The sequence below is a fragment of the Papaver somniferum genome, chromosome 2 (assembly GCF_003573695.1).
Source record: "Papaver somniferum cultivar HN1 chromosome 2, ASM357369v1, whole genome shotgun sequence".
In the NCBI taxonomy this organism is placed as follows: Eukaryota; Viridiplantae; Streptophyta; class Magnoliopsida; order Ranunculales; family Papaveraceae; genus Papaver; species Papaver somniferum.
Genome location: NC_039359.1, coordinates 163,554,737 through 163,579,625, shown reverse-complemented (window position 1 = coordinate 163,579,625; position 24,889 = coordinate 163,554,737). Strand labels below are relative to the sequence as shown.

Sequence of the window (24,889 nt, the reverse complement as noted above, 5' to 3'; positions counted from 1 at the left end):
ATGTTTAAGTTTTTGATTATCATGGAAATTGGAAACAAAATTAGGTCTTAACGAGAGATTGTTAGTAAAAATAATATAAGTTTTGTATTTTTTTTTAGATAGGCAGAATTATTTAATCAGAAAATGGGCAATTTGACCAAAAAGGTACAAAACCTGGTTCTTATGGACGGGTAGGATTTGTGTTGGGTGAAATGGACAGAAACTATTTTAATGTGCAACTGATGGTAGTATCCCTGAACTTTTTTTAATATACCCGTAGTAATACCTACTGCTTCTCCTACCTCAAAACCATCGACAAGATCTTCCCTTTTCTCCACCATCTCTTACCTTTCTTTACGAACAGAAAATATGCTCCACCGTTCTCCACCATCGCCACCTTTTGTTTCTCCACCATCGACGCACATTTTGATCAAATCAAAGAAGAAAAATCAAAAACCCCAATCAATTTTTTTCTTAATCACCGCAATGAAGAAGGTAATTACTATTCGTACCTATTAATTTTTAGTTTTCTCTGAAATTCTTTTTCTATGATTACGATATTGGTTTCATTTAATTATATATATAACTCTCTCTTTCATGTCATGGCTTCATATGAAATTGATTTCTCTAACCCATTTAAACTAGGGTAAAACTGGATTCATTCATCTAGGTTTACAACGGTCTTAACATATGATATGAAATTGGTTTCATATGAAATTGTTCTATCTAAGCCAATTAAACTATGATGAAATTGGATCCATCGAGGTTTAGTTAGAAAGAAATTATATGATGTATGCTATACATGGATGTAGCTTGAACTCATATGTGTCATTGGTTTGTATGGTATAATATTTGTCCCATTGATTTTAAATTGATTTCATAATTTTCTATTACTAGACGAAACTGATTTCTTTAGGTATTTTCGTTGGATGAAACCTTTATACACCATGTTTGATTGTTGGGTGAAACTAATTTCATCATGTGTTTTCGTGGATAAGCTGGTTTCATTTTATGTTGGTACTGGATGAAACAGAGTTTCATCATATATTATCACTGGGTGAAGCATAATTTTAAACTGGATGAAACTGATTTCATCATGTGCTATAAGTAGATGAAACTGATTTCGTCATGTGTTTCCACTGAATGATACCTTTGTCTACCCTTATTATTTCTGGATGAAACTGGTTTCATTTTGTGTTACTACTAGTCCATTTGATAAGAATGATTTCATCCAGGTTTAAAATAACCAGTATGAATGATTGCATGAAGCAAAAGTGGGACGAAAATGTTAATGAATCAAGAACAAAGAATAAAGATGGTGTGAAGGTTTTTGGTGAATCAAGTATGAAATAAAGCATCCTGTGGACATTCTTGGTGGATCAAGAGCGCGCGCAGAATTAACATGATGTGAACAACTACGAGAACTAGTTAGGACTATTTTGATTCGTTTATTTTTTTAGCACCAGGTTGTCATGCAAAAATAAATAAATAAAACTATAGATGTAGTTTGTTTTAGGTTTTTTGCTTGTAAACCTTTATCTTTGCAGTTTTTATTTACATGTATCTCAATTGCAGTATGAGTTTATATAAAAATTTACTCAATTCATAATATGGTGTTATTTGTATGATCCTTTTAGAAATATTCAGAATGTACCTGGTTTCGTGTTGAAGAAAATATATTTTTGTCAAAAATGTACAGGATGAATCCAGATACATCCTAAGTAAATTTTTTTTTTCAGAAATGTACAAGATGAAACCTGATACATCCTGAAGAAAATATGTTTTCCTGACATAATCCGCAAGATTTTGATTTAATCTGTGATGTCATTAAAAAAAAGGTTAGTAATGTACCCAAAAATACAAGGTGAAAATTAAGAACGATAAAAGTAGTTCTCTTACAGGCGTGGCGTTGGGACTAGTTGCTGGCTACTGTATTTAAAATCATTTCAGTATCAAAGTTTTATGTACATTAGTCATTACTTTATCTAATTAATTGATCAACTGACCATTTTAATCTGCAACCATAATGTACTAAATTGATCAATTAAAATTTCACGTGGCTATAATCCCAAACCCCCAAAACGAGAAGGGAAACCTAGAAGTGATGAACGGACAGTAACAGGAGAAAAGGATGATCCTTTCCACATCCTTTCGCTCCCTAAAATTCCACCACAACCGCATAGAAACTCCTACATCCAAAATTAATCATCAAAAACTAAGCCAAAATCATCAATATTACCACCATCGTGGTCGGGCTATCTTATTGTCTCACCAACGCACCTCTGAAAACATATGTCGGTGTCACACAGTATAGGTCCATAGGGTTAACAATTCCTCTTAAATTTTTGAACAGACTAACTATCCTGATTGTGTTCGTCGGCACAACAGAAGTATTTAGTTTGTGGAAATCAAACAATTTAGTCTAAAGGATATTTTAGGTAAACAATTTTTCTTAATTATTATTTTTCTGGGTGAAATATTCATAATGGATAATTGAATAGTATTTTTTTGATTCCTGTCCATATAATTTTTTTTTGATTCCTGTCCATATAAAAAGTATCAAAACTTACAACTCTGTTTCACCCAGAAATTATTGATTTTGGTCTTTTTAACCAATTTTATGTTATTTAATTTAGCGTAAAAGGTAATTTTGTATTTTGTGACACCCCATTCCACCTTCTCTAGGTTCGACGAGAAAAATGATAGGCCTCAATTAAAACCCACATGCCCCAGGCCTTGATTGAGGCAAATTTAATATGAAGATGTGGACTTATAAAGGTGATGGTGGAGAAGATTTAATCTAGACTTTCCTCTTTCATCCCCACCTAGCCATGTTGTCATTTCTCTAATTTACCTTGATCCTGGTGTTGTAGTTGAATTTTGGTGGCAAAAGTCTTAAATCCAGCATGCTATTTTAAGACCTTGACCACCCGAAATGCTCTCAGGATCCTACGTCCGGCCTCGATGCCCAAAACAATTATAATTAATATGGTTGACACGGTAAGTTTCTTAGTATTCATATATCAAACATCACAGTACTGGAGAGTAGAGATTTACATTCAGCAACACCCTGAATGTTTTTTTTCTCCTCCTATAAGGCAGATTCATATTGCAAGGGAGACATAGAGACAAATAAGAAGATATCTTTATCCAGACTGCTGACAGTAAGATGTAATCTATCACTATTTCATACAACCATGTCAATTTAGCTGCACTCGTAAAACTTTACATGCATTTGTAAGAATGAAGGTTTATGATAAAGCAAACGTATACTGGCGTACTGTACATAAAACTAACTATACATGAGATGAACAGAAAAAATATATATCGACAACAAGCTGAATAATTGAGTTATTTACCATCTCTAGGAGACTGACTTAGGTCAAAACCACTCCACCATGCAACTAGGGTAGAAACCAACCTCAGTGGCAACAGTAGAAACAGCATTAAGTTCTTTCTGTACTTTACGTCTCTCGTAGAATACTGAGCATGCAAGCGATGTACACTTCACTCCACTTTCTATGATCCAGTCTCCACCTCCACAATGGCCACATATCTGTTGTACAACACCCGTACACATCTGAAAGTTATAACACAAGGAAAAACTGCAACCAACAGCCGGCACGCTCTCAGGTTTGACATCACTAATGCACATTGATGTACAAAGTACAACCCTGAGAAGTCCAGCCATTTAAGAGCTAACATAGAAATCCTATAATGGCCATGATCAGGTAACAGGTCTCAACTCTAAACCAACAAGGGAAAATTTCATTTCGTGCCAAAGCCAATGTGGCATGCTTGGGTTGAGAGTTGAGGCTTTCTACCTGAGAGTAGATTTAGGCTAGGCCTGAGTATATCAGACAAGGAGATCACTTCCGTCCAATTCCCCACCAAGCTCAACTGTCAACTGTAATTTCTATCATCATGTACAAGAGATAAAGAATTAACTTACTGCAGCAAGGTGTTGGATATCCCTCTCTAGCTTCGAGGTTCTGCCTGTCACAGCAGCGGCCACAGCTGGTCCTTTCCGAGAGCACTTTTCACACAAACGAGTTGATGCTTGAACTAAATCTCCACAAAGGATACAATGTTTGGAGAGATAATAGTAATCTATTCTGTTTCTTTGTCCGTCTGGTGCATGGTTCTGGCGTTTACTAGTTGTCGGCCTAGCTGGACGTGGCATCTCCAGAAACCACTGGTGTAAGTCTGCACCCACAAGTCCAAAAATTCGTTGTAGAGCGGGGATTATCTGTTTGGTGATATAATAAAGATCGTTTAATCTGAAAGGAGAATCGAGCTGCAAGAGATCCAACGGATCTACAACCATATCGACAAGACGTGCTCCTGGCTCCCCATGGATTACGACATAAGGTATCCGTTCAGCATACCGCGGTTCTGCTCTAGGATCGACTCTCATTGCTTTCATGGCAACAATTGCAGCTGGAGGAAGGGAAGAGGCCCTAGTACTGTATGTACCCAAGCGGACCTCCTTTGCAAACACAAAATCTTGAAGAGAAATCCTACCACTCAGAATACGTGTCCATTGACGCTGTAAATATACTTTAACCTGAGGGGTATCACACCAAAAAAGAAAGAACAAAAATCGAAATTAGCTTACAGATCTCATGGATCATAATCAAAATAACTGCAGGAAAGATGTTGCTGTTGCTATTTTACTGGTGTAGGAGATCACACATCATAAGCACAAGTGCTGAACTGACATAAAAATTAACTATTACCTTAAATATGTCCTGTTGTTCAAAATAAAGTCTTAGTGACTGTTCTAATGTCTTTGATACTACTCCACAACCATCTCTCCTGACAGTCTCAATACCTTTAGCATCGAAAGAAGGTTCAGTTTGGGCTGGGCTCTCATAGCTGTACCCAACATACCGTTTCTTTGTAAGAAGAAAACAGGGATGATAAACCTTCTCCATTTTCAATGCGACAGGATATGGATTCATTGACGTAATAACAGATGCAATTTCTTGTCCAATTAAGAGAGCTTCCTTTGCTGATCGTCCTTTAAGGAGAACAAACAGGCTGCAAGAAAATGGATATCATTATGTCAAGGAATTAAACAACATATGGTGTGAAGTACGAGATAGAAGTGATAGAATATCCGCAGATGATAGACCATAAAAACTACCTATCTTAATTGGGATTTACGTAGTTGAATGTGCCAAGAAAAAAGCACTGTACATCGTTTACTACCTACAAGTAGTCTGGAAATTCACACAAGTACATAAATTCCTATCAGATGTTCCAATACCTGTCAGTATCACCATATATTACTCGGCCTTTCCATTCTTCATGTGCATTTACAAAAGAAATGGCTGTCTCCAGAGTTCTACGACCACATTGTACGATACTATCAGCAAGCTCAGCACATGGCATGCGGCCACTAAAGCCAGCCGCTGTATAACCATAAGTTACGTTGGCAATAAGCTTCAGAGCAAGCTGTCTTGCATTAAATATCTGTCAAGAAAAGATGAAATTACTCCATCAGCTTAGAACTCAAAATTCATGCCGACAACTTTAAATAAGAGCGGCTAAGGCTTGTGGAGAGCCTGGGCGAACCCCGCTGCAGCAATTGGCACATATCTTTCGGCCAAGGTCCAAAGTGAGATGAAATGACATCAATAAAATTACATCATTAGTGGCAAACTTGAAGGAGAAAAATCAAGGTCGGTGAGTACTACTCACCCTAGACAGAACTTGTTGTGAAGGTGTCAACTTCTTCATTCCTTGTTTCACCATAATTCTAGTTGATAAAATTTCCTCCAACAGACGGGGTAGTACACCTTTCCGGATCTGTACCGTGAATAAATAGTATCAAGTGTAACCCATAATACCACCAAGACTACACTGGCAACTAAATTGTTGGAGAGAAGACCAAGATGAACCATGTGTGAAAACATACCTTTGAAGTTACATACATGACGCCATTAGGAGTAAGCATTATTTGATCTTTCAAATTTGCCAAGAGTTGGGGATCTGGCACATACTTGCTGACACCAAGTGTATTTTCTTTGGAAGGAATGACTTTACCAAGGCATGTCGAGAAGCAGAGGTTATATGCAATTATCATAGATGGATAAAGAGATTGAAAATCCAAAACAACAACTGGATCCGCATAAAAACCAGATTCAGGTTCCATTACAAGAGGTAGACACTCCATTGCAGGTTGGGAAGCTACCTGATAAAAATTCGACTTGATCAGCCAATCCCAAGTAACATTTACATTGCACACTGAATCCAAATTTAAGAAATATTGGCAATTTATACACTGCTAGTGTAAAAGCTTTCATCGATAGTTCTCAATATGTGCTTTGTAAAGCGAACTGTCTTGGAATACACCCAGTATTCCATTTTAGTGAAAAAAAAATTTACAAGAAGAAACTGGGGTAGATTTGGCATGACTGAACCAGAGTTCACCCTGAAATGAAACCCACATGATACAATAAACAGACTTATGATGAGAAGGCAGAAAACCTGTAGGTTCCCCGGCGAGATGGCAAGGTAGTTCTGTGTATGTGCTAATCGCAGAAGCATAGATTCAACACGATACTGGGAACCTCGAGAAAGAACCGAGAAAAAGTCAATGCCGAAAACGCGAGCAAGCTCTGATGTTCGATTTATCTGCAAAGTACAAAAACTGAACACATGGGTCTAGAAGTAATTTAATATAGCTAAGACAACTATAGCATTATTAGTTTCATATTTCAGTATGTTTTGTTGGGTCTATTCTGCGACCAAACCGTTCACTTACCAAATCATGCTTATTCATTATCTCAAGGTTCAGCTTTGCTCTTCCTAAGACATACTCAATGCAACGAAATCTCGCTCGTCCAGGACCACTTGAAAACCACTGTGCCAATATTCTGAAAGGAATGGATGGAATTTTGCGCCTCAACACTGCCTCAGCTACAGCCTCAATGGTATACATATTAAGCTTGATATCTCCTCGCATCAGCCGCCAAAAATTTAGAACAATTCTTCCATCCACATGCACACCACTGGCATGAGTGCGACCCCATTCATCATCAATTATTGCATCCTCGAGAACAATCATCTCAGACATCGGGGCTTCAGGTAGCAAATTATCTGGTATCTCTTTTGCAGGAGAAGCTGAATTTCCAGATGCAGTTTTATTATGAGGAGTAGGCATCCTTGATATGCTACTCAATAGACCTAAACCAAAGTGTGCGGCCCTTTCAGCTAAATAACCAATCGAACCACCTTGAATTTCCCAACCCAACAAAACATCTGGATCATAGAATCTAATTATTTTCACGAAATGGTGGAACAAGAGTTTCTCGTCAGAGACAGTTACCACCTTACAGCCAGATATTCCATCAAGATTCCTACAGTAGCAAGAGACCCATTAAAGATTAAGAAAACAACAATCAGATTTATAAAAACCTAAGATGAGATATTTCAGACCTGTCAAAATAATTTAATGCACATCTGTAAGTAGAATTACTGACCTCCTAAATGATTCCCGAATGTTAGATCTCAAGAGCACAAAAGCTTCAGGAACATGATCATTATCCTCCTGAATCGCAAGAGAAATAACATTGACGGCATCAAACCGAGGATCCGGCCGAAGATCTCCTCTTGATTCCGTGTGAATCTGTTAACCAGAACAAAATCAAAACTTGGAGCAAGTGAACACTGCAAAACAAAATATATTGTGCAAATGGTCCGTCTCCAGACATGATACTCCAGTAAGTAATACTAGCTGCCAGCAGCCGAAGTTTTCAGGGATGATATGCTACAACAGCCTTCATAAAAAGGAGGCTCCTCTGTAACTTTACATTTTTAATACTGAATAAAACTTAGTAGCCATCCTCATCTTCAAGGATAGAGGTCTCATCACCCCAAAAACACGTAACTCATATTCTAGATGCTATACAAAAGTACGCGTTAAAAAGGTAGAATGCAAATGACAAAATAAATAATACCTCTATGCTCAATAAAGTTAGCTGCTGCCCAGCACCAACACTAGCAGGATCCCGAAATCCAGTTTGGCTGAGAGGAGTAAGCTTCGACCTTCTATCTGGGCCTGAAATCTGAGAGACATCTTGCCAGGTTTCCGTGTGTTCTTTTTCTTTTAAGTTACTTTGTTCAAGACATGTTTCATTTGGATGACAGGCAACAGTTTCTGTCTTAAGGGATGGAGAGTCTTCTTTCCTTGATGGATCCAGAAATGGTTCCGCACACAACACGATTTCTGGTTCACGTGATTTCTCATGACAAACACCAGCCGGAAACCCTTGTGTGTTTATCCTACGTAACTCATGGGGTTTTGGGGACTCGGGCAACATTTTCTCATTTTCCTGGGTATCGTTTTCCTCCTGTGAAAATCCATGACCATCACTGTGTTCTGAAGATGATTCTGGCAGTGATAATTGGACATTTGTCTCCAGGGTACCTAAATTCCGAGGGAAAAAACTTAGATCACGGGAGTTGACCTTCCAACTGAGATGAGCTGCTCATAGATAGTCTTCATACCTGGTTTGTCATCTGCAGCATTTTGCGGTTGCAGATGCGAAAGCCAACTTTGCACATTATCCACAGAAGGTGGCGAAAATACAGTTGTCAGCAAGTATAAGACTGAACCATCATTCTGGTAAAGAGTAGGAACACCGGTAACAGTTTCCTGATGAAAATTTATAACAGACTTGCACTGATCTTCTTTCTTCTCCTGGCAGTACCCTGAAAAAAAAGGGAGAAACCCAGCTGTAAACAGGTAAAAAGATGAAAGAAAGCAAGAAAAGCTATGTAACAACAATACAGGTACGAGTGAAGTATCCAACACAGAGACCTCACCATCACACCCAGGTATGGGATTTTAGACAAAGATTTAGAACCAAACAGATGGGCCATGGAGAAGAAAACACAACCACGCTCTAGATAGAAGGAGACGTGTATCTGACTAGACAAATTTGGTGGAAGAGTTGGCTAGAAAGTTAATTGAGTTTGGTTTCATCTTCCTCAATTTTATTAGGAAACTGACAAACAATAGAGGATAATGGAGACTGCAATGCGACCATCAATGTCCTACATGAGCACCAGTTCCAATATGTGTCGAGATGGAAGATGAGCAATCTTTTGTTGAAGATCTCCAATCTTGTTCACTTAAATCCACGCGGTGAACAACAAGTAAAAAGCTGAAGAAAGCATCGACTATATGCAGGGTATTAATTTTAGCACACAGTCCAAGAGTAACATGAAAACACTTGTAATCCTAAATTTCCACACACATACACAAATCAAGCATGATAGAACAGGTAGAAGCCCCTTTGCAGTAAAAGATATATTGTTTATATCAAACCTTGATATGACAGGTCGTCTGATAAGCCTTTAATCTCATCTATCATACAGGGTTTCTTGCTTAAGATCCCTTCAGAAGGCCCTCCTTTACTTTGAAGGGATCTGTATTGTGAACTATCATGTATTGACAAACAGGTAGGTCTCTCCTGTTCAACACTGGCATGATTGTCAACCTGCGCCAGATTCACATCCACTGCAGTAATTGGATTTTCGCAAGTGTTAAATCTGACTCCAGTTACCCGCCGTGATGTTGGGAAATCGCCCGGGTTATAATCATCCACAGATCTTGAGCTGGAACCGTGTGGCAAAGGACAGGGATCTGAGAAACTAAAGACTCCACTTACAGCAGAAGCTCCTACATGCACCTTATCACTTGGTCTCACCTAATAACCAAAGATTCACGATTCACTCTAATGTGGGGCACATATTCCTTGAGTAATATATGAGTACAACTAAAAAATTGCACAAGTCTCGGAACAATACCTCTGATGAGCATGTTGAAGGAAATGAACTCCTCCCATGAGTTGGAACTGGTTCTTTATCATGCACCGCATGAAATTGTAGCTTCTTTGGACAGAGATATGCCTCCGCTTTAAGGTCCTTTGACGAAAGAATCTTTTTTGCTCCAGAAGTCCCACATGGCTGAATTCCGGTGCGTCGCTTTTTCCTCATTAAGTCCCTTAGGGAACTTCCAATGAGCTCTTTTCCTTCTTTCAAACTGGAAATAGGTGTACTATTATTGGTTGTGGATATTTCACAGAGTTTGTCAATTTTATTTCCAGATGAAGAATGGGAAGTGGTATGATGTATCTTGTCAGCACATGAATCAGCAGAGTTAGAACACTCTGAATCATTGTCCAACTTTTCTTCATTGGAAAAAGGTAAGGATCCCCATAACGTTTTGGTCTTTTTCAACTTACTATCGAGGTGCGCACCTTTTTGTTCGGGTACCTGGTATGAAGGTCCTTCTAATTCATTGCTCATCTTTTCTTCATTTGTATTACCAACATGATCAACTAGGTTATCATCATGTGAACCATCTACTTGAGGAATGGTATTTTCTGACGACGTCTGGCACAGAGAGCTACAAACAGTGGATGCGGCCATTCGATCTTTGAAATCCTCATCATAAGCCATGTGGTCAACTGAATCAAGTATGTCTTGACATTCTTTTTGGGATTCGCTCTCATGATCCAAACTAGCATTTTCTAAGACTCTGTCTATTTTCTCTTTGGGAATAAAGGGACTAAGAACCAACTCCTGGACAAATTCGTCATCTGTGTCTAAGTCATTTGCTGCTTGAGAAGAAGCAAGCCACCTCAAAATTTCAAGGGTTTCCATATCTGTTATCTGGAAATGAAAATGATATTATGCATGCTTAAGACATAGAGATTGGTTTTAAAAAACCACATCTAGCAAATTATGATACAAATATTTGAGGGTAAGAACATCCAAAACCATGAGAGGTTACCTTAGAATCTGAGGCCTCAGCCATTTCAGATGTTGGCAATCCCTCATTACCTGGTACCAGTTCATGTTCACCCTGACCCTGTTTGCATGGCGATCTTCCAGCTTCTGCGGGAGAGTTTTCATTAACTTCTTCAGGACACTTCGAAGATTCGCCAGCAGGAAAGCTGGAACTCACTCGTTCTCCTGAGTCGACCAAGTTGACGACATCAGTTAAAGATCTTACAGAGAGCATGAAATTTTCAGCCTCTGCTGATGGAGTATTTTGATAGGATGATGCCGTATCAGTTTTCCTGCACATATTCCAGAATGCACTCTCGAGTTCGTGTCCGTGTGAAAAAGTCTGCAACACGTGTTCAGGAAGTGGCTTGCTAGGATCAGGAGATATTGTCGCTTCATGCAGACCAGTTCTTTCATACTCCTCCTATATCGGGAAAGTTCTTTTATTAAAAAGATAGAGAAAGCAAACCTTCACACATTTGAGAGACTAGATTACAGCAACATACCTCCCAAATTGGTATGAGTGATTGAACCATTTTCACATCCGGTCGAGTCTGAGACATAGATGAGTATACCTTCAGCTGTTGATTCAATATCTCTGCACATTAAACAACCAGAATACCATGTAAACTTCATCTCATATATAATGATACCAGAACATTTCTATTGCACGAGTATCACTAAATCAGGCGCACCATCCACAATCGCATCTCCCTCAAGCTGACAAATGCTTTGACGCTTAATGAGGTCAAGACCTTTATCAAACGAGCCACAATGCTCTGTAGGATAAGGCCACATCCACCCACTGGGAATTGTGGAAGATATCCAGATTGGAGAATCCAGAAATGCATCACTAGTTGGGTCTGCCTAAAGGAAATTTCCCACAGCTAAATTATTATAATAATAATGATTATCAGAATTTACAAGCATAGCAGATGATAAGAACCCTCAGTATGCATATAAGTAATTAAATTGGTTAGGAACGGGACCTGAGAGTTAGCAGAAGCATTGGTAATCTTCGCTATAACAGTTTGACTCTGGTCATCAGAGTGATCCCTTTTCGGGGTGAAACCATCAGGTAAAGGATGGCGGAATTTCACCTTTGATACGTGTAGCTGACCCATTCCATATAAGTTGTGGTCGATCTACAAAATTTACAAAATTATTATAGGAATCATCTACTTCTTTTGCCCAGTTTCATGGTATAAAGAAGATAGCACCAATTCTACAAGTTACTACTCTATCTTTGCCTATATAGACAACATGAACTATCAAGATAATAATTTTCCTAACCATAAACTGAAGCAGGTAAGGAATATGTGATTCATACGGCTGGAAACTTTTATCCAATATTGCACCATCCTGCAAACAAGTAGTTTCAGACTTCAGTTGAAAAATATAAATATTGCACAAGTAAGCAACCTCGAGTAAAACATTAAAAATTAAATCATACTGGTGAACAGCAACAGTCAAATAATCCAGTAGAAAGATGTTTAAGACCGACATTAGCAGAACAAGGGGGGTTCATACTCAGTGTGGTTCAAATAATCAGTAGTGCATATTCAGTGTATTATATATACCGTCAATCCAACAATTATGCAAGCAAACATCAAACGATAATATTCATGAAACAATCAAAAGCCCAAAGAGCCACAACACAAGTTTTCTTGGATACCAAAAGGAGTTTAGCAACGCGAGCAACTTCGTGCGGGTAATATCTTTACTATGTCAAGGTCCTTCCACAATAAAGAAAATAAAACCAATCTCAACAAAAGTAGAACCATCAGGATACAAGTATATTTTTACAAATAGCTCCTCCGTGGGATGGTAACCGTAAAACTTCCTTGCTCGTACCAAACTGCAACCATGCACATGTTGTCTTCTATTGTCAGCACTTCCCTTAAGCTGAAAAGGGTTTCAGAATACAATCTCCATTTAATATATAATCAATCAGCACTAATAAACAACATACGAATGCTAAAAACAAAACATGACTTTTCAGAGAGGCGCAGATACCTTTAAAGCCTTTTCGATTGCACTAGATATGAGCCTTAAATATTTGTCACCTATAATTTAGACGAATTGAAAACAAAATGTCCATAAAGTGAGAACAAGAGATAGCAGTGTTTAATATTCAAGAAAGCTACGAGATCAGCAGCAATTTGATAACCTTCTTCAGGTGTTTCCAGTGAGATATCTGAACAGGATATATACAGATAAGGTAAAGCCTACAAAAAAGACATTACCATGAGTCAAAATGCATTTAATTATTAGCACTGCATTGATACTATGGAAATGCAGTGCGTACCTTGTTTAAACTCTAGTTTTTAAACTTAAGGAACTATCGGAATACACATTTGAATGCGAAATTTGAATAATAAAGAAATGGTAAAGAGAACTTACACGATGTACATGCAAGCAGGTTTTCTGACCAGCAGGAGTAGAACCGAAAATTCGTATAACTGGAACTTCATTCACTACTCCACCTTTAAGTCGCAACAAATTATGATGATCATCAAAATAATTAACAGATACCCTAATATTTAAAATCATTACAACAGAATCAGAACATTTTTTAAGTGAAGAAGAGTAGAGTTACCTTGAAAACTACTGTAAGAAATATCTAGGTCTGTGATTGGAGGCGACATATAATGATCGATTGAAACAATTCGAACGCTGAAGATGTTCGATTCTGATTTCGATTTCTCCATCTTAATTTATGTTTAGAAAATTATCAGTGAAAACGTGAATTTAAAACTTGGAAAATGAATTGGGTTTTTACTTTTTAGTAAGGGAGAAAGATTCAGCTTTTAGATTCCTTTGGCGCCTGTTTTAGGGCACTATATAGATAGACAGCGATGATACACACACCCAAAGTGTGTCTAGCGATCTGCACCTCGAAGAAATCCAAGGGCGGTTAAGTCTTGGGAGAGATTTGGGTGGGGTGGGGGTGGGTAAAAGGTGGGTCCACCAACTTTTTTTTTCTCTCACACCAAAATCACGATGCACATAACGGTGTTCCTTTTCGGTACACCAAACATTTTCGATAGATAGATGGGTACGTGTCCCACCTGAGTTCCCCAGGGCCAAGGAAGCCACATCAGCGACGGACTTTTTTTAGAAGCCTGTTATAGGGGCGGAGGGCGGCTATAATAGGAGAAAAAAAGGTCATTAGATGGTAATTTCAAAAACCCCTTATCAATTTTTTTTATAATAACTAATTAGTTCTTACATAGTTTAGTATTGATAATCTAGTTTAGTATTAATGATTAAGTTTCACTTCAATTAACTCTAAATCAAAACAAAATCAGATTTTAGAGTTTAAAAGAAAAAAAAGAGTTTAGAGGAGAAGAAAAGAAAAACTTTTGTGATATTTGTGAAACCCTGGATTTTTGTTGCTCAAAGTTTAGAAAAAATGATCAGGTATACTTCTAAATTAGTCCCAACTAGCTTTTTGTTGCTCAAAGTTATCTAAAGTACGTAAAAAATTCAATCTTTTTATATTTTCAGAGCTAATTACGGTTGGAATTTTGCTCGTAACCAACCGTAAATCTTAGTTACGGTTAGTAAAAGATGAACTACCAACCGTAACTGGTTAAATTTGGGGAAAACTCAATCGTAAAACCAGTTACGGTTGGTAACCAAATGCTCGATACAGTTACGGTTCGTAAACTAAAATGGTTACCAACCGTAACAGTAACAGTATTTACGGTTCATCTCGAAATTTAGTTATGAACCGTAATTGGTGATCTTTCTGAACTCTGGGTCCAGGGTTATTTACGGTTCGTAATCCTGGTATCGACATCAACCGTAAGTAAACTTACGGTTGAGAAAAAAAAACGTAACTGAAGAAAATTCTCAGATATAAGAACATACGGTTGGTAATTGAACTATTACCAACCGTAACAACATCAAAATCTCCAGTTACGGTTCGTAATTGAGTTAAAATCAACTATAACTCACATAAACCCAGAAACTTCAATTTTCATCTAAAAACCTAATTTTTGATGGAAATTAAACTTAAATCGAACACAATAAACTAAACCCTAACTGGATTTTTCAAAACATACCTCATATAAGTCATTACAATATAGCTTTTCAATTGAGCTTTGATTTAGCTTCGATGGGAGAAGGAGAAGAGAAGGAGAAAAAAAGGAGAAAGGAAACAAATTTTTAATTTAGCTTTGATTTAGGTTAAAAAAATGAGTAGGGTAACCAAGATAATTTACGATGTTATTTGGACACTCCTAACCAACTAGATGGACATTATTATCATGGTTACACACCTCTAATAATTCCTTCCGCCCTTATAACAAGTGTTTTTTTTATAGATCAAGGTTCAAAAACGTAAATGCTACCCCAAAACACTTGTTTTTTTTTCTTTTGTTTTTTTAATTGTTATTATTATCATTCGATAAAGAGTGTTACATTAACTAGTTGGAAGCCTAACAAGCTAATCTCGAACAATATACTACTACATTAATTGAACAGGTTTTCGTGCTAGCCTATCAGCGAGCCTCATGGGTAGTCTAGCCAAGAGAGCCGAAGCGGATGGGAGGCTGAGATTGTCACAAAAAAATAGAAATGACTTAATTTTTATTAAAAATGAGAACAAAAAATTGGTGAATTACAACAGACTAAAGAACGAAGCAGCTAAAAAGAGAGTCAACTATATAGGCTCAATACCAAATGAAAATAAAAAATCACATCACCCCTAAAAAAAACAGATAAAGAAACCAAATGCCAACAATAGAACTAGCAGAATCTGATCTGTAATACTCAACTACATGCATTTCACTTCTTGCCAGAAAATTTGGTCTGCCTAAAATAATATGTCTTTCTCCAGCAGATAAACTTACTTCCATTTTGCAACTGTATCTGTTGAGAAATTTACTTCTCTGAAGCAATGACTAAACTTGATTGAAGAAACTTTACTTACTGCCCTCAGCCATCTCATTTTGATAAACCAAGGAGCATGACCTCTGGCAATGTCAATGAACACTGTTTTAAAATCTAAATGCAGAATAATGTGATGTAAGTTCCATTCTCCTGCTAATTCAACTGCACACACTACTGCAATAAAGTTGGTAGCAATGCCAATACTACCTAACAAAGTATCAATAACCTGGGATAAATAGTCTCTGACTACCACTCCAAATCTAGCAGTAAGATTACCAATAGAAGAACCATCACAACAAAACAAAGTGTACCCAATTGGAGGTAGAGACCAATAACAAATTTCAATGCATTGAAATTTACTTTTCTTGGGACCCAGGTTGAAAAATAATATTACCAAAAGGTCATAATTCTGATTATACTTGTTTCTTTCATCCTTAAGCCACCTTCAAACACCGTTTTTTTTTTAATTTCGTTTTTAAGCTTTTGAACATTTTGTTTGATCCCCTCAGACAATCTCTTGGTTTTCGAAACCAAAGCTCTTTAGATGTTGTGATCCAAGCTTCTTTAATTAGTGGACTTTTATTTTTTGTATTTTTTCATATATCATCAAAGGAATTTGGCAGATAAAGGCAAAAAACAGAGCATATCCATCTCCATATTTCAACACTAAATGAACAATTCCAAAGAAGATGATCCAATGATCCATACTATCCTGAGCATTCTCACAAATACAACACCTAGAAGCTAATTCAAATCCTCTTTCAACCATAACAAAATCATCTACAAAAATTCCTTGAACTATTTTCCAGACATTGCTTGCTATGCTTGGATGAAGAAAAGAATTACAAATATGTTTTAAGCAATGCATTTTAGGTTTTATGTCTTAATATGGAAATAACAGAAAAAGTAGTAAACTTACCATGTAATTTGTAAGGACTCTTAAGCTCGTCAACACTATTTGACTGGCCTAGTAATGACCAAGAGACGTTTTAGTCGCTGATGACTCGATTAGTTAACATAAATTTTAATTAATAGAAATTAATCTAAAAATAATTTAGATACGAAACTAGTATCACTAGATAGATCTCTAAAGGTTACGTGAAATAGACTACTCGCACGTGTCATTCAGATACCGGACGAAGGATATATTGTCAGTGTTGTTAGAGGGGCAAAATAGTCATTTTGTATCTTAATAATTTGGTCCGCCTTATCCAAGTCGAGTAGATAAACTCGTACTTTTCTTTCTTCTTCTTCATTTTTCTTCTTCTCTCTTTTTTTCTTTCTCTTCTTCTGCTTCTTTCCCTGGTTCTCTTTTGGTCGAGATTTAAGAGTTGAAATAAGAAATTTTGAGATCAAGAGAAGACAGACTGAATAAATGGTGAATATCTTCCACAGAACTTGTGGAGATTAAACTCTTCTATTTATATTGAAGATAAGTACAATATGAAAACTGAATATTGTTATGATCCTAGTAAATAGCAAAGACCTGACTAGATTACTTGGACTCAGTAACAGGAGCTGTAGCTGACAAGGAAGCTTGCGGAAGACTTGGTCTAACACCCTCCCTCAAGTTGAACCGGAGTTGACGAACGTTTAACTTGTCTCTGAGTAGTTGAAACCGTGGTGAAGACAGTCCTTTGGTGAAGATATCAGCTAGCTGATCCTTGCTGCTGATAAAACGCACATGGAGTTGTTTACGAGACACTCGTTCCCTTACAAAATGATAGTCTATTTCGATGTGCTTTGTGCGTGCATGGAAAATAGGATTGGCTGTGAGATAAGTGGCGCCTAGATTGTCACACCACAAATAAGGAGGAGGACACCTAACCCCCAACTCATGCAGCAATGACTGAATCCAGATAAGCTCTGAAGTAGCAATGGCTACACCTCGATACTCTGCTTCAGTACTTGATTTCGAAACCGTTTTCTGCTTCCTGGCACTCCAGGAAATGAGATTGCCTCCAAGGAAGATACAATAACCACTTGTGGATCGACGATCATCAAGACTGCCTGCCCAGTCTGCATCAGAATATGCATGCAGTGTAAAATCCTGACTAGGTTTAATGAAGACTCCAAAATCAATAGTATGCTTCAAATACCGAAGGATTCTTTTAACTAACTCCCAGTGTTCCACATACGGCTCATGCATATACTGACAGGCTTTGTTGACAGCCACAGAGATGTCAGGCCGAGTGATATGCAAATACTGCAGCGCGCCAACAACACTCCTATACAGAGTCGAATCCTCAAACCTTGTAGAACCTACTTTGTGCAGTTTTGCATTAGCAGCCATAGGAGTACAAACTGGCTTGAGGCCATCCATTTTTATGCGCCTTAATAAGTCTGAGATATACTTTCTTTGGGAAAGCACCAGAGACTGTCCTTGCCGCAACACTTCAACACCCAAGAAATAAGACAACACCCCCATATCTTTGATAGCAAACTCATGACCCAGATCAGAAATTAAGGTTGCAATCAGGTGTGAGTCCGAACCAGTGACGATGATGTCATCCACATAAACTAACACATACACAACCGAGTTGCATCTGATTTGAACAAACAACGAAGAGTCTGCAACGGAGGCTGTGAAACCAAGCTTCAACAGATGATTACTCAGTCGTGAGAACCAAGCACGTGGAGCCTGTTTGAGGCCATAAAGTGATTTGTGTAATTTGCAGACATGCCTAGGATAGTTAGGGTCTATATAACCAGCTGGCTGCTTCATGTAGACTTCTTCTTCCAAGATACCATGAAGAAAAGCATTTTCTACATCGAGCTGTCGTAGAGACCAGCCTCTCATTATTGCCAGGGAAAGGACTAGCCTGATTGTACATGGCTTAATGACAGGGGAAAAGGTTTCCTCGTAATCTATACCATGTTGCTGGCTGAAACCCTTTGCTACCAACCGTGCTTTGTAACGCTGTATTGAGCCATCTGGATTTCTTTTAATCCGAAAAACCCACTTCGATCCAACGATATTCATCCCTTCTTTATATTCAACCAAGGTATAGGTGCCATTTTGAATTAGAGCATTTATCTGCACGTCCATAGCTTCACGCCATTCTGGAATTTGACAAGCTTTAGAGTAACATGTAGGCTCCATGAAGTCTTGATCAAGAAGTGGATGCTTAGTGGCAGTCAGACAGAGTTTTTGGATTGGTTTTGAAATCCCAGCCCTTGCTCTTGTGACCATAGTATGTACTGGAGCAGCTAAAACATTAGCCTGCCCGTTTTCACTTTGATCTTGCGATGTTTCATGGGATGGTAACATTGTTGATGAAGCCGGAGACTGCTGAGTGGTAATACCAGGTAGAGTCGTCTGTAATTGTTGTTGTGCAGCAGTAGGTAGTACACTGTGGTGAGGCTGTACTAACAAAGGTGGATTTTGAGTGAAAATGGAAGACCCAAAAATATCCGTACTTGTGTCTTGTATTGCAGAACTTACCTCAGGAGCACGCTGTAGGGAAGGAGAAAATGGAAATATGTGCTCTTCAAAACGAACATGTCTTGATATATATTGCCGATTAGTTGGAAGATGAAGGCAAATATAACCCTTATGAGCTGAGCTATATCCTAGAAAAATGCAGGGTAGAGACCTAGGTTCTAGTTTGTGAGCATTATAAGGCCTAAGACATGGATATGCCAAGCAACCAAAACACGCAGAAACAAATAGTCTGGCTGTTTGCCAAAGAGTAACTCAAGTGGTGTTTTATGACTAGAAGAAAGATTTGGTGTCCTGTTAATGAGATAACAAGCCGTGGTAAAAGCCTCTGACCAAAAATCCTCTGGAAGATGTGCCTGAAATAGTAAAGCTAGACCACTTTCTGTGATGTGCCTAATCCTTCTTTCTGCTAAACCATTTTGAGCTGAAGTATGTGGACAGGAGAACCGATGCACTATGCCTGAGTTGTTAAGATAGGAAGATAATTTCTATATTCCAATGCATTGTCAGATTGGAACACTTTGATTTTATGACCCGTGAGATTTTCAACTTGTTTATGAAACTGACAGAAGATATTAAAAACAGATGATCTTTGCACTAAAGGATATATCCATGTATAATGAGAGTAAGCATCCATGAAGATCAGGAAATAACGAAATCCATTACGAGAAGTTTTTGGAGATACCCAAATATCAGAAACAATAAGACTTAAAGGAGAATCATAAAGTAGTACTAGGATTAAATGGAAGACGTCTACTCTTGCTTACATGACAAGAGTGACAGAATCCAAAACTTTTATTTTGAACTGGAAGGGAAAACTGCCTGACAATTCTAGAAACAGTGCTCAGCATGGGATGTCCTAGCCTGGTGCCATACAGGAATACTCGCAGAGAGAAAAGTTGAAGGAGATTGAGATGGTTGCATTCCACTGTTTGTATCCAGCACATATAGTCCATTTTCATTCCTTCCCGTTAGCAGCGGTGTTCCCGTGATTTTGTCCTTCACAACAAACAGATTAGTGTGAAACTCAAAGTAAACATTGTTATCCCTGCAAAACTGATGAACAGAAAGCAGATTCTTTTTGATTTGAGGCACATGAAAGACATTATGCAAGGCAAACTTTCGGGTACTAGAATGAAACTCAGTGTTACCAATGTGTGCAATTTGTAGAGTATTACCATTACCAACTCTCACTTGGTCAGGTCCATCATATTCATGAGGAATACACAAATTCTGAGCATCAGCAGTCATATGGTTTGTCGCACCCGTATCTGTGACCCACTGAGCATTATTGGCATCAGGAAAAGCAACATAAGCTGCAGCAGGCCTGTCCCGACCGTCAGTGCTTCTATCATAGCGGAACCAGCAACGATCCGCAGTGTGATTCCTCTTCTTGCAAATTTGACAGTACACATCTCCCGGAGAAGGAACACGTTGCTGGTAAATAGGACGACGACTGTTGTTGTTTGGTGGTGGTTGTCGTCTAGGTTGATTGTTGTGCATCCTAGGTGGACCTCTGCTGGATGACGCTGAATTAGCAGTTACAAGATTTGCAATGGGTTGTGATTCATGTGATAGTTGATTCTCTTGACGCATCTCGTACGTAAGAAGATGTGACTTAAACGTCTGTATATCCATGTTATCAGCAGTACCCAACACAGTGACTATTGGATCATAAGACTGGTTTAACCCATTACAAATGGATTGTTTCATCTCATTAGTAGGAACTGTGTAACCAGTTGCCGCAAGTTCATCAAACAATCGTTTAGCTTCATTTAAATAAGCTTTCAAAGACTTATTACCTTTGGATAAGTTATGCAGTTTCTTTTTGAGATTCATCTGGTGAGCAAATGTTTTAGGTGCAAACTCAGCTTCCAGTGCATCCCATATTGCTTTTGAAGTATCCAGCTTTGCTACAACGCTTAGAACTTCTGGTGTAAGGGTTGAGTTAAGCCAACCAATGATCAATGCATCTTGTGCTTCATAGGCAGTGAAGGCAGGATTTACCTCATCACTGTCAGGTAGAGTACGATCTGGTACTTCTTTGGATCCATCAATGAATCCAGTTAGCCCATGCCCCTTTAAGATAGGCTTGAATTGAGCTTTCCATAATAGGTGGTTGGTTTCTGTGTGTTTCAGAGTAACAAGATGATGTATTTGGACTTGTCGAAGATTGTTTGTTGCATCTGCCATTTCAGACGTTATGAGCAGTAAAAACTGTGTTTGTTTTTTTTTTTTTTTTGTTATTTGATCTGTGCGGAAGGTGAACTTGGATCAAAAGCCTGATACCAAGACAGACTGAATAAATGGTGAATATCTTCCACAGAACTTGTGGAGATTAAACTCTTCTATTTATATTGAAGATAAGTACAATATGAAAACTGAATATTGTTATGATCCTAGTAAATAGCAAAGACCTGACTAGATTACTTGGACTCAGTAACAGGAGCTGTAGCTGACAAGGAAGCTTGCGGAAGACTTGGTCTAACAAGAGAGGTAGCGAATGATCAAGGAGTAACTGGTGAAGGTGGTGCTGATACGATTTTTGTATTCAGAGTTATCGAAGAAGGTAAATCCGAGATTTAACTTAAGGTTTCAGTTCTGGTTGTTTTCCTTTATGAAATTGTATATGATTTGGTGAATTATTTATTGGGTTTGTTGTCAATTAGGGTAAAAAGATTTTATTAGGTTTAATTTTGGGTTTCTTTATAAACTTGAGTTACTGTCTAGGGTTATGGTGAATTGAAGATGAAGATGGTATTGAAGTTGTTGATAAAAGGGGTTTGGTTTATGTGTGTATTGAACGAACTTGTGACTTTGAGGACTGATGGTGGTGAATTGAAGAACTGGATTTGGTCTTGTTCAGGATAATTTTGGGGAAGTTATGAAGCTTTATTTGTTGTGATTGAGAAGAAGAAGAATTAGACTCAGGTGAAGGAGGAGTGTGATGATACTGACATGGTTATGCTGGTGGAGATGAGTTTAGTTGATATTGTTGAACTAGTGGAGGTGCAGAAGTCTTGTTAGATGCGGCTGCGGATGTGTATGACATGAAGAATTGATGGTGGTTTTGTATGTGGTAGAGTTATTGAACTTAATTTAGCAGAACTAAGATGTTAATGGTGGTGTTGCTGTTGAGATAGTGAAGATGGGTTGTTAGAATTAGGTTAGTCTGTAGCTGTTGATTATGATGCAGATTGGTGGTAAATGGAGATGTTATGGAAGGAGTTGGTTTTGGATATGTTGGCAGAGATGTCTAAGTCTGACTTGGGAATTACAGATAGAATACATGGCAGTGGGTATAGCAGGACTTGTAATTGGTGTTTGATATCGATTAAAATGAGATGAGCTAGTGCTGGGGGTTTCAAAATGGGATTGGTTTGTACAGGAATGAGGTACAGTCAGAGTTGAACTGAATTGCAGGGAAGTGTAACTGGAGATCGTTGGTGGTATTGAATTGGTGTTGGTGCCTGTGAGGATGTATTGTGATTGAAGTTTAGTTAGTAATGGTGGTTAGTGACTTTAGGACTTTAGAATGTATATATGTGAATAATTGGAGTTTTTATGGTTGATCATGGTATTGTCGGGGTTGTGCAGCAGTAGTGGTTGGGGTGGTGATTTGAGTTGAAGATTTCAATCTAGCTATAGGTGTTGTTGTTGTTGTAGTGAAAGTTGTAGTTGAGATTAAGTTCAAATATGTTTGTAGATTAGATTTCAATTGAACTGGTAGTGTTTCAGTTTAGTGAGATGTGTTGCTTGAGTTGAACTCAGATGTTTTGGGTTACCTTAGTCATCCCAGTCAGATGTCAGACTGAATAGTGTTAGCTGACTCAGTATCTGACTGAGTTGAAACGGTGATTACTCACAGAGTTTACTGTTTAGACCCGAGTTGACTCAGTTGACCAGTTAACCTTTTGACCAGACTTGACCTTTGATTATTGTTGACCTTCAGTTGACCCTCGGACTGGTAGTGACCGTTAGGTGACTCATACGCACCGGACCTTAGTTTAAGGGGTCGATTTGTTGGGCTTGGACTTAGAGCCAATTTTCCCCACTGAACCTGAATTGGACCCTTGTGGTCCGAATTATCCTTTGATTACTTCTACAAAGTTGTAGATCTTTTTGAGACTTATCTAATGGACTATATACCACCCTGATTGGATTAGTAAACCTTAACTATATGCAGGAATGATATAAATGTCCTCCCTTCTCATGGGCTTCACAAATACCCTTATCCTACAATAAAAATACCCCTCTACATCTATAATCCCACTAAGGTCCATTAACGGTTTTTTTCTTTTCCATATTTACCCTCTTTTCACAACAGAAATCAATCGTTTTAATTTCAGATCTGAAAAAAATAATCTTTTTTCTCTTTCATTCTCTGTCGACATCACCACCACCACCTCTGCTATTACCACCACCACCCTATCGCAGTCTTCACCTCCGTCACAAGATCGAGAGAAATTTTAAACCCAGAGGGAATCGAGAAAAATTTGTTCGTTGCAACTTCTTAAATTTCACTACCATGAAAATCTCATTGAATCTTTGATCTCAGCGAAAACAACAGAAGAGGTATCTCTGTCGATCTTCATCAAGTGAAGAAATTAAAAGTTCTTCTTCGTTGAATTGAAACTCCTTTATCACTGCTTTTTCCTATACCAGTTAAGATTTAGGGGATGGAGAGATTTGATTATCGATTTCAATTCCCGGTAATTTTCGCTTTTAAGATTTGCATTTTTGGTATATTGAAGTTCAGTAACCAATCTTATCGAGAAATAACTAATCCTAGCGGTGGTTTTGGTGGTGCAGGCGGTGGTATTGGTGAACTAAAATTTGGGGATTGTTCAGATTTTTTTGTTGAGATTTATACCGGGGATTGTTGTGTAGAGGACGATGGTAATTATATTACTTTGTTGTTGGGGTTGCAATTTTTCTAGGATTAACCTGGAGATTATTAAGAATCGCATGTTGTACCACAAAGGAAACAACAACACATCATGATTCTGATTATTGTTTTTGTTTGCAGCAATTTTTACCTTTTGCTATCTTACTCTTTTGTGATTGATGCTCTGTTTTGGATAATGACATGATGCTTAGTTCTGGCATTGCAAATGATATCTATTACTATCTTATTCTTTTGTGATTGATGCTTAGTATTGGATAATGATTTGATGCTTAGTTCTGGCGTTGATAATGATAACTAATACCTTTTGCTATCTACTTTTTTTTACTGATGCTTAATTTTGGATAATGATTTGATGTATTAATGGGATACCTGAAGCCACTGATTTCGTATACAAGAGAATTATCTTTTTATCTCCAAGTGAATCGGATGTTTGCAGAATTATGATCGAGGGTTAGGTACAAATTATGATTCACCTATTACTGAGCCAATGATATACTATTTATAATTTGCAGCTTTAAGTCATTTTGGATAATTAATTCTATTGTTTCAATAGTGAACCAGCAAATGTGCTCCTAGATGATGCCACTAGCGCTTAGCTCTAAATGTGAATGAATTTCGATGTATGTTTGGTCCAATGCTTCCGTGTCATGTATTTTTACCATAAGAATGCGTTAATGGTTGCTTTTTAAATAATCTTGGTGGTTGAATTTTTAAGTTTTGCCTTTTCAGTTTTTAATTTAGATTATACAGTTGCTTAGATTTCTTTCTTTCCATTTTTTTTAGCTTAACTTAGTTCTGATAAGGTGTTTCAAAACTGGCGTAAGGTAGTTCTGCAAGTTAGTAGTCTTTAGTAA

At 37.8% G+C, this 24,889-nt stretch overlaps 1 protein-coding gene and 1 long non-coding RNA gene across 3 annotated transcripts; one reads left to right on the top strand and one right to left on the bottom strand.

The window, feature by feature from the left end:
- Positions 1-3,115: 3,115 nt before the first annotated feature.
- Positions 3,116-13,586, bottom strand: LOC113349628 (DNA polymerase zeta catalytic subunit-like). 2 transcript variants are annotated; one of them, XM_026593624.1, is made up of 24 exons: positions 13,385-13,586; positions 13,189-13,271; positions 12,956-13,013; positions 12,802-12,851; positions 12,578-12,690; positions 12,461-12,503; positions 12,079-12,147; positions 11,775-11,930; positions 11,481-11,652; positions 11,292-11,383; positions 10,790-11,209; positions 9,802-10,668; positions 9,320-9,701; positions 8,497-8,700; positions 7,947-8,416; positions 7,470-7,615; positions 6,752-7,346; positions 6,475-6,621; positions 5,903-6,178; positions 5,686-5,793; positions 5,252-5,457; positions 4,719-5,022; positions 3,932-4,546; positions 3,116-3,535 (listed from the first exon to the last, which is right to left on the bottom strand). In XM_026593624.1, the coding sequence occupies exons 1-24, from the start codon at positions 13,494-13,496 to the stop codon at positions 3,362-3,364; spliced, it is 5,862 nt and encodes a 1,953-aa protein (XP_026449409.1). In that variant the 5' UTR covers positions 13,497-13,586; the 3' UTR covers positions 3,116-3,361. The 2 variants fall into 2 exon arrangements, with proteins under 2 accessions (XP_026449409.1, XP_026449410.1); XM_026593625.1 differs by lacking the exons at positions 12,079-12,147; positions 12,461-12,503; positions 12,578-12,690; ... (2 more) ...; positions 13,189-13,271; positions 13,385-13,586 and having other exon boundaries at positions 11,481-11,648; positions 11,775-11,795.
- An 8,028-nt stretch (positions 13,587-21,614) lies between these two features.
- LOC113354227 lies at positions 21,615-22,868 on the top strand. The gene is made up of 2 exons (XR_003361737.1): positions 21,615-21,695; positions 21,857-22,868. It is a non-coding gene; the product is annotated as an uncharacterized LOC113354227 (long non-coding RNA).
- Positions 22,869-24,889: the final 2,021 nt, after the last annotated feature.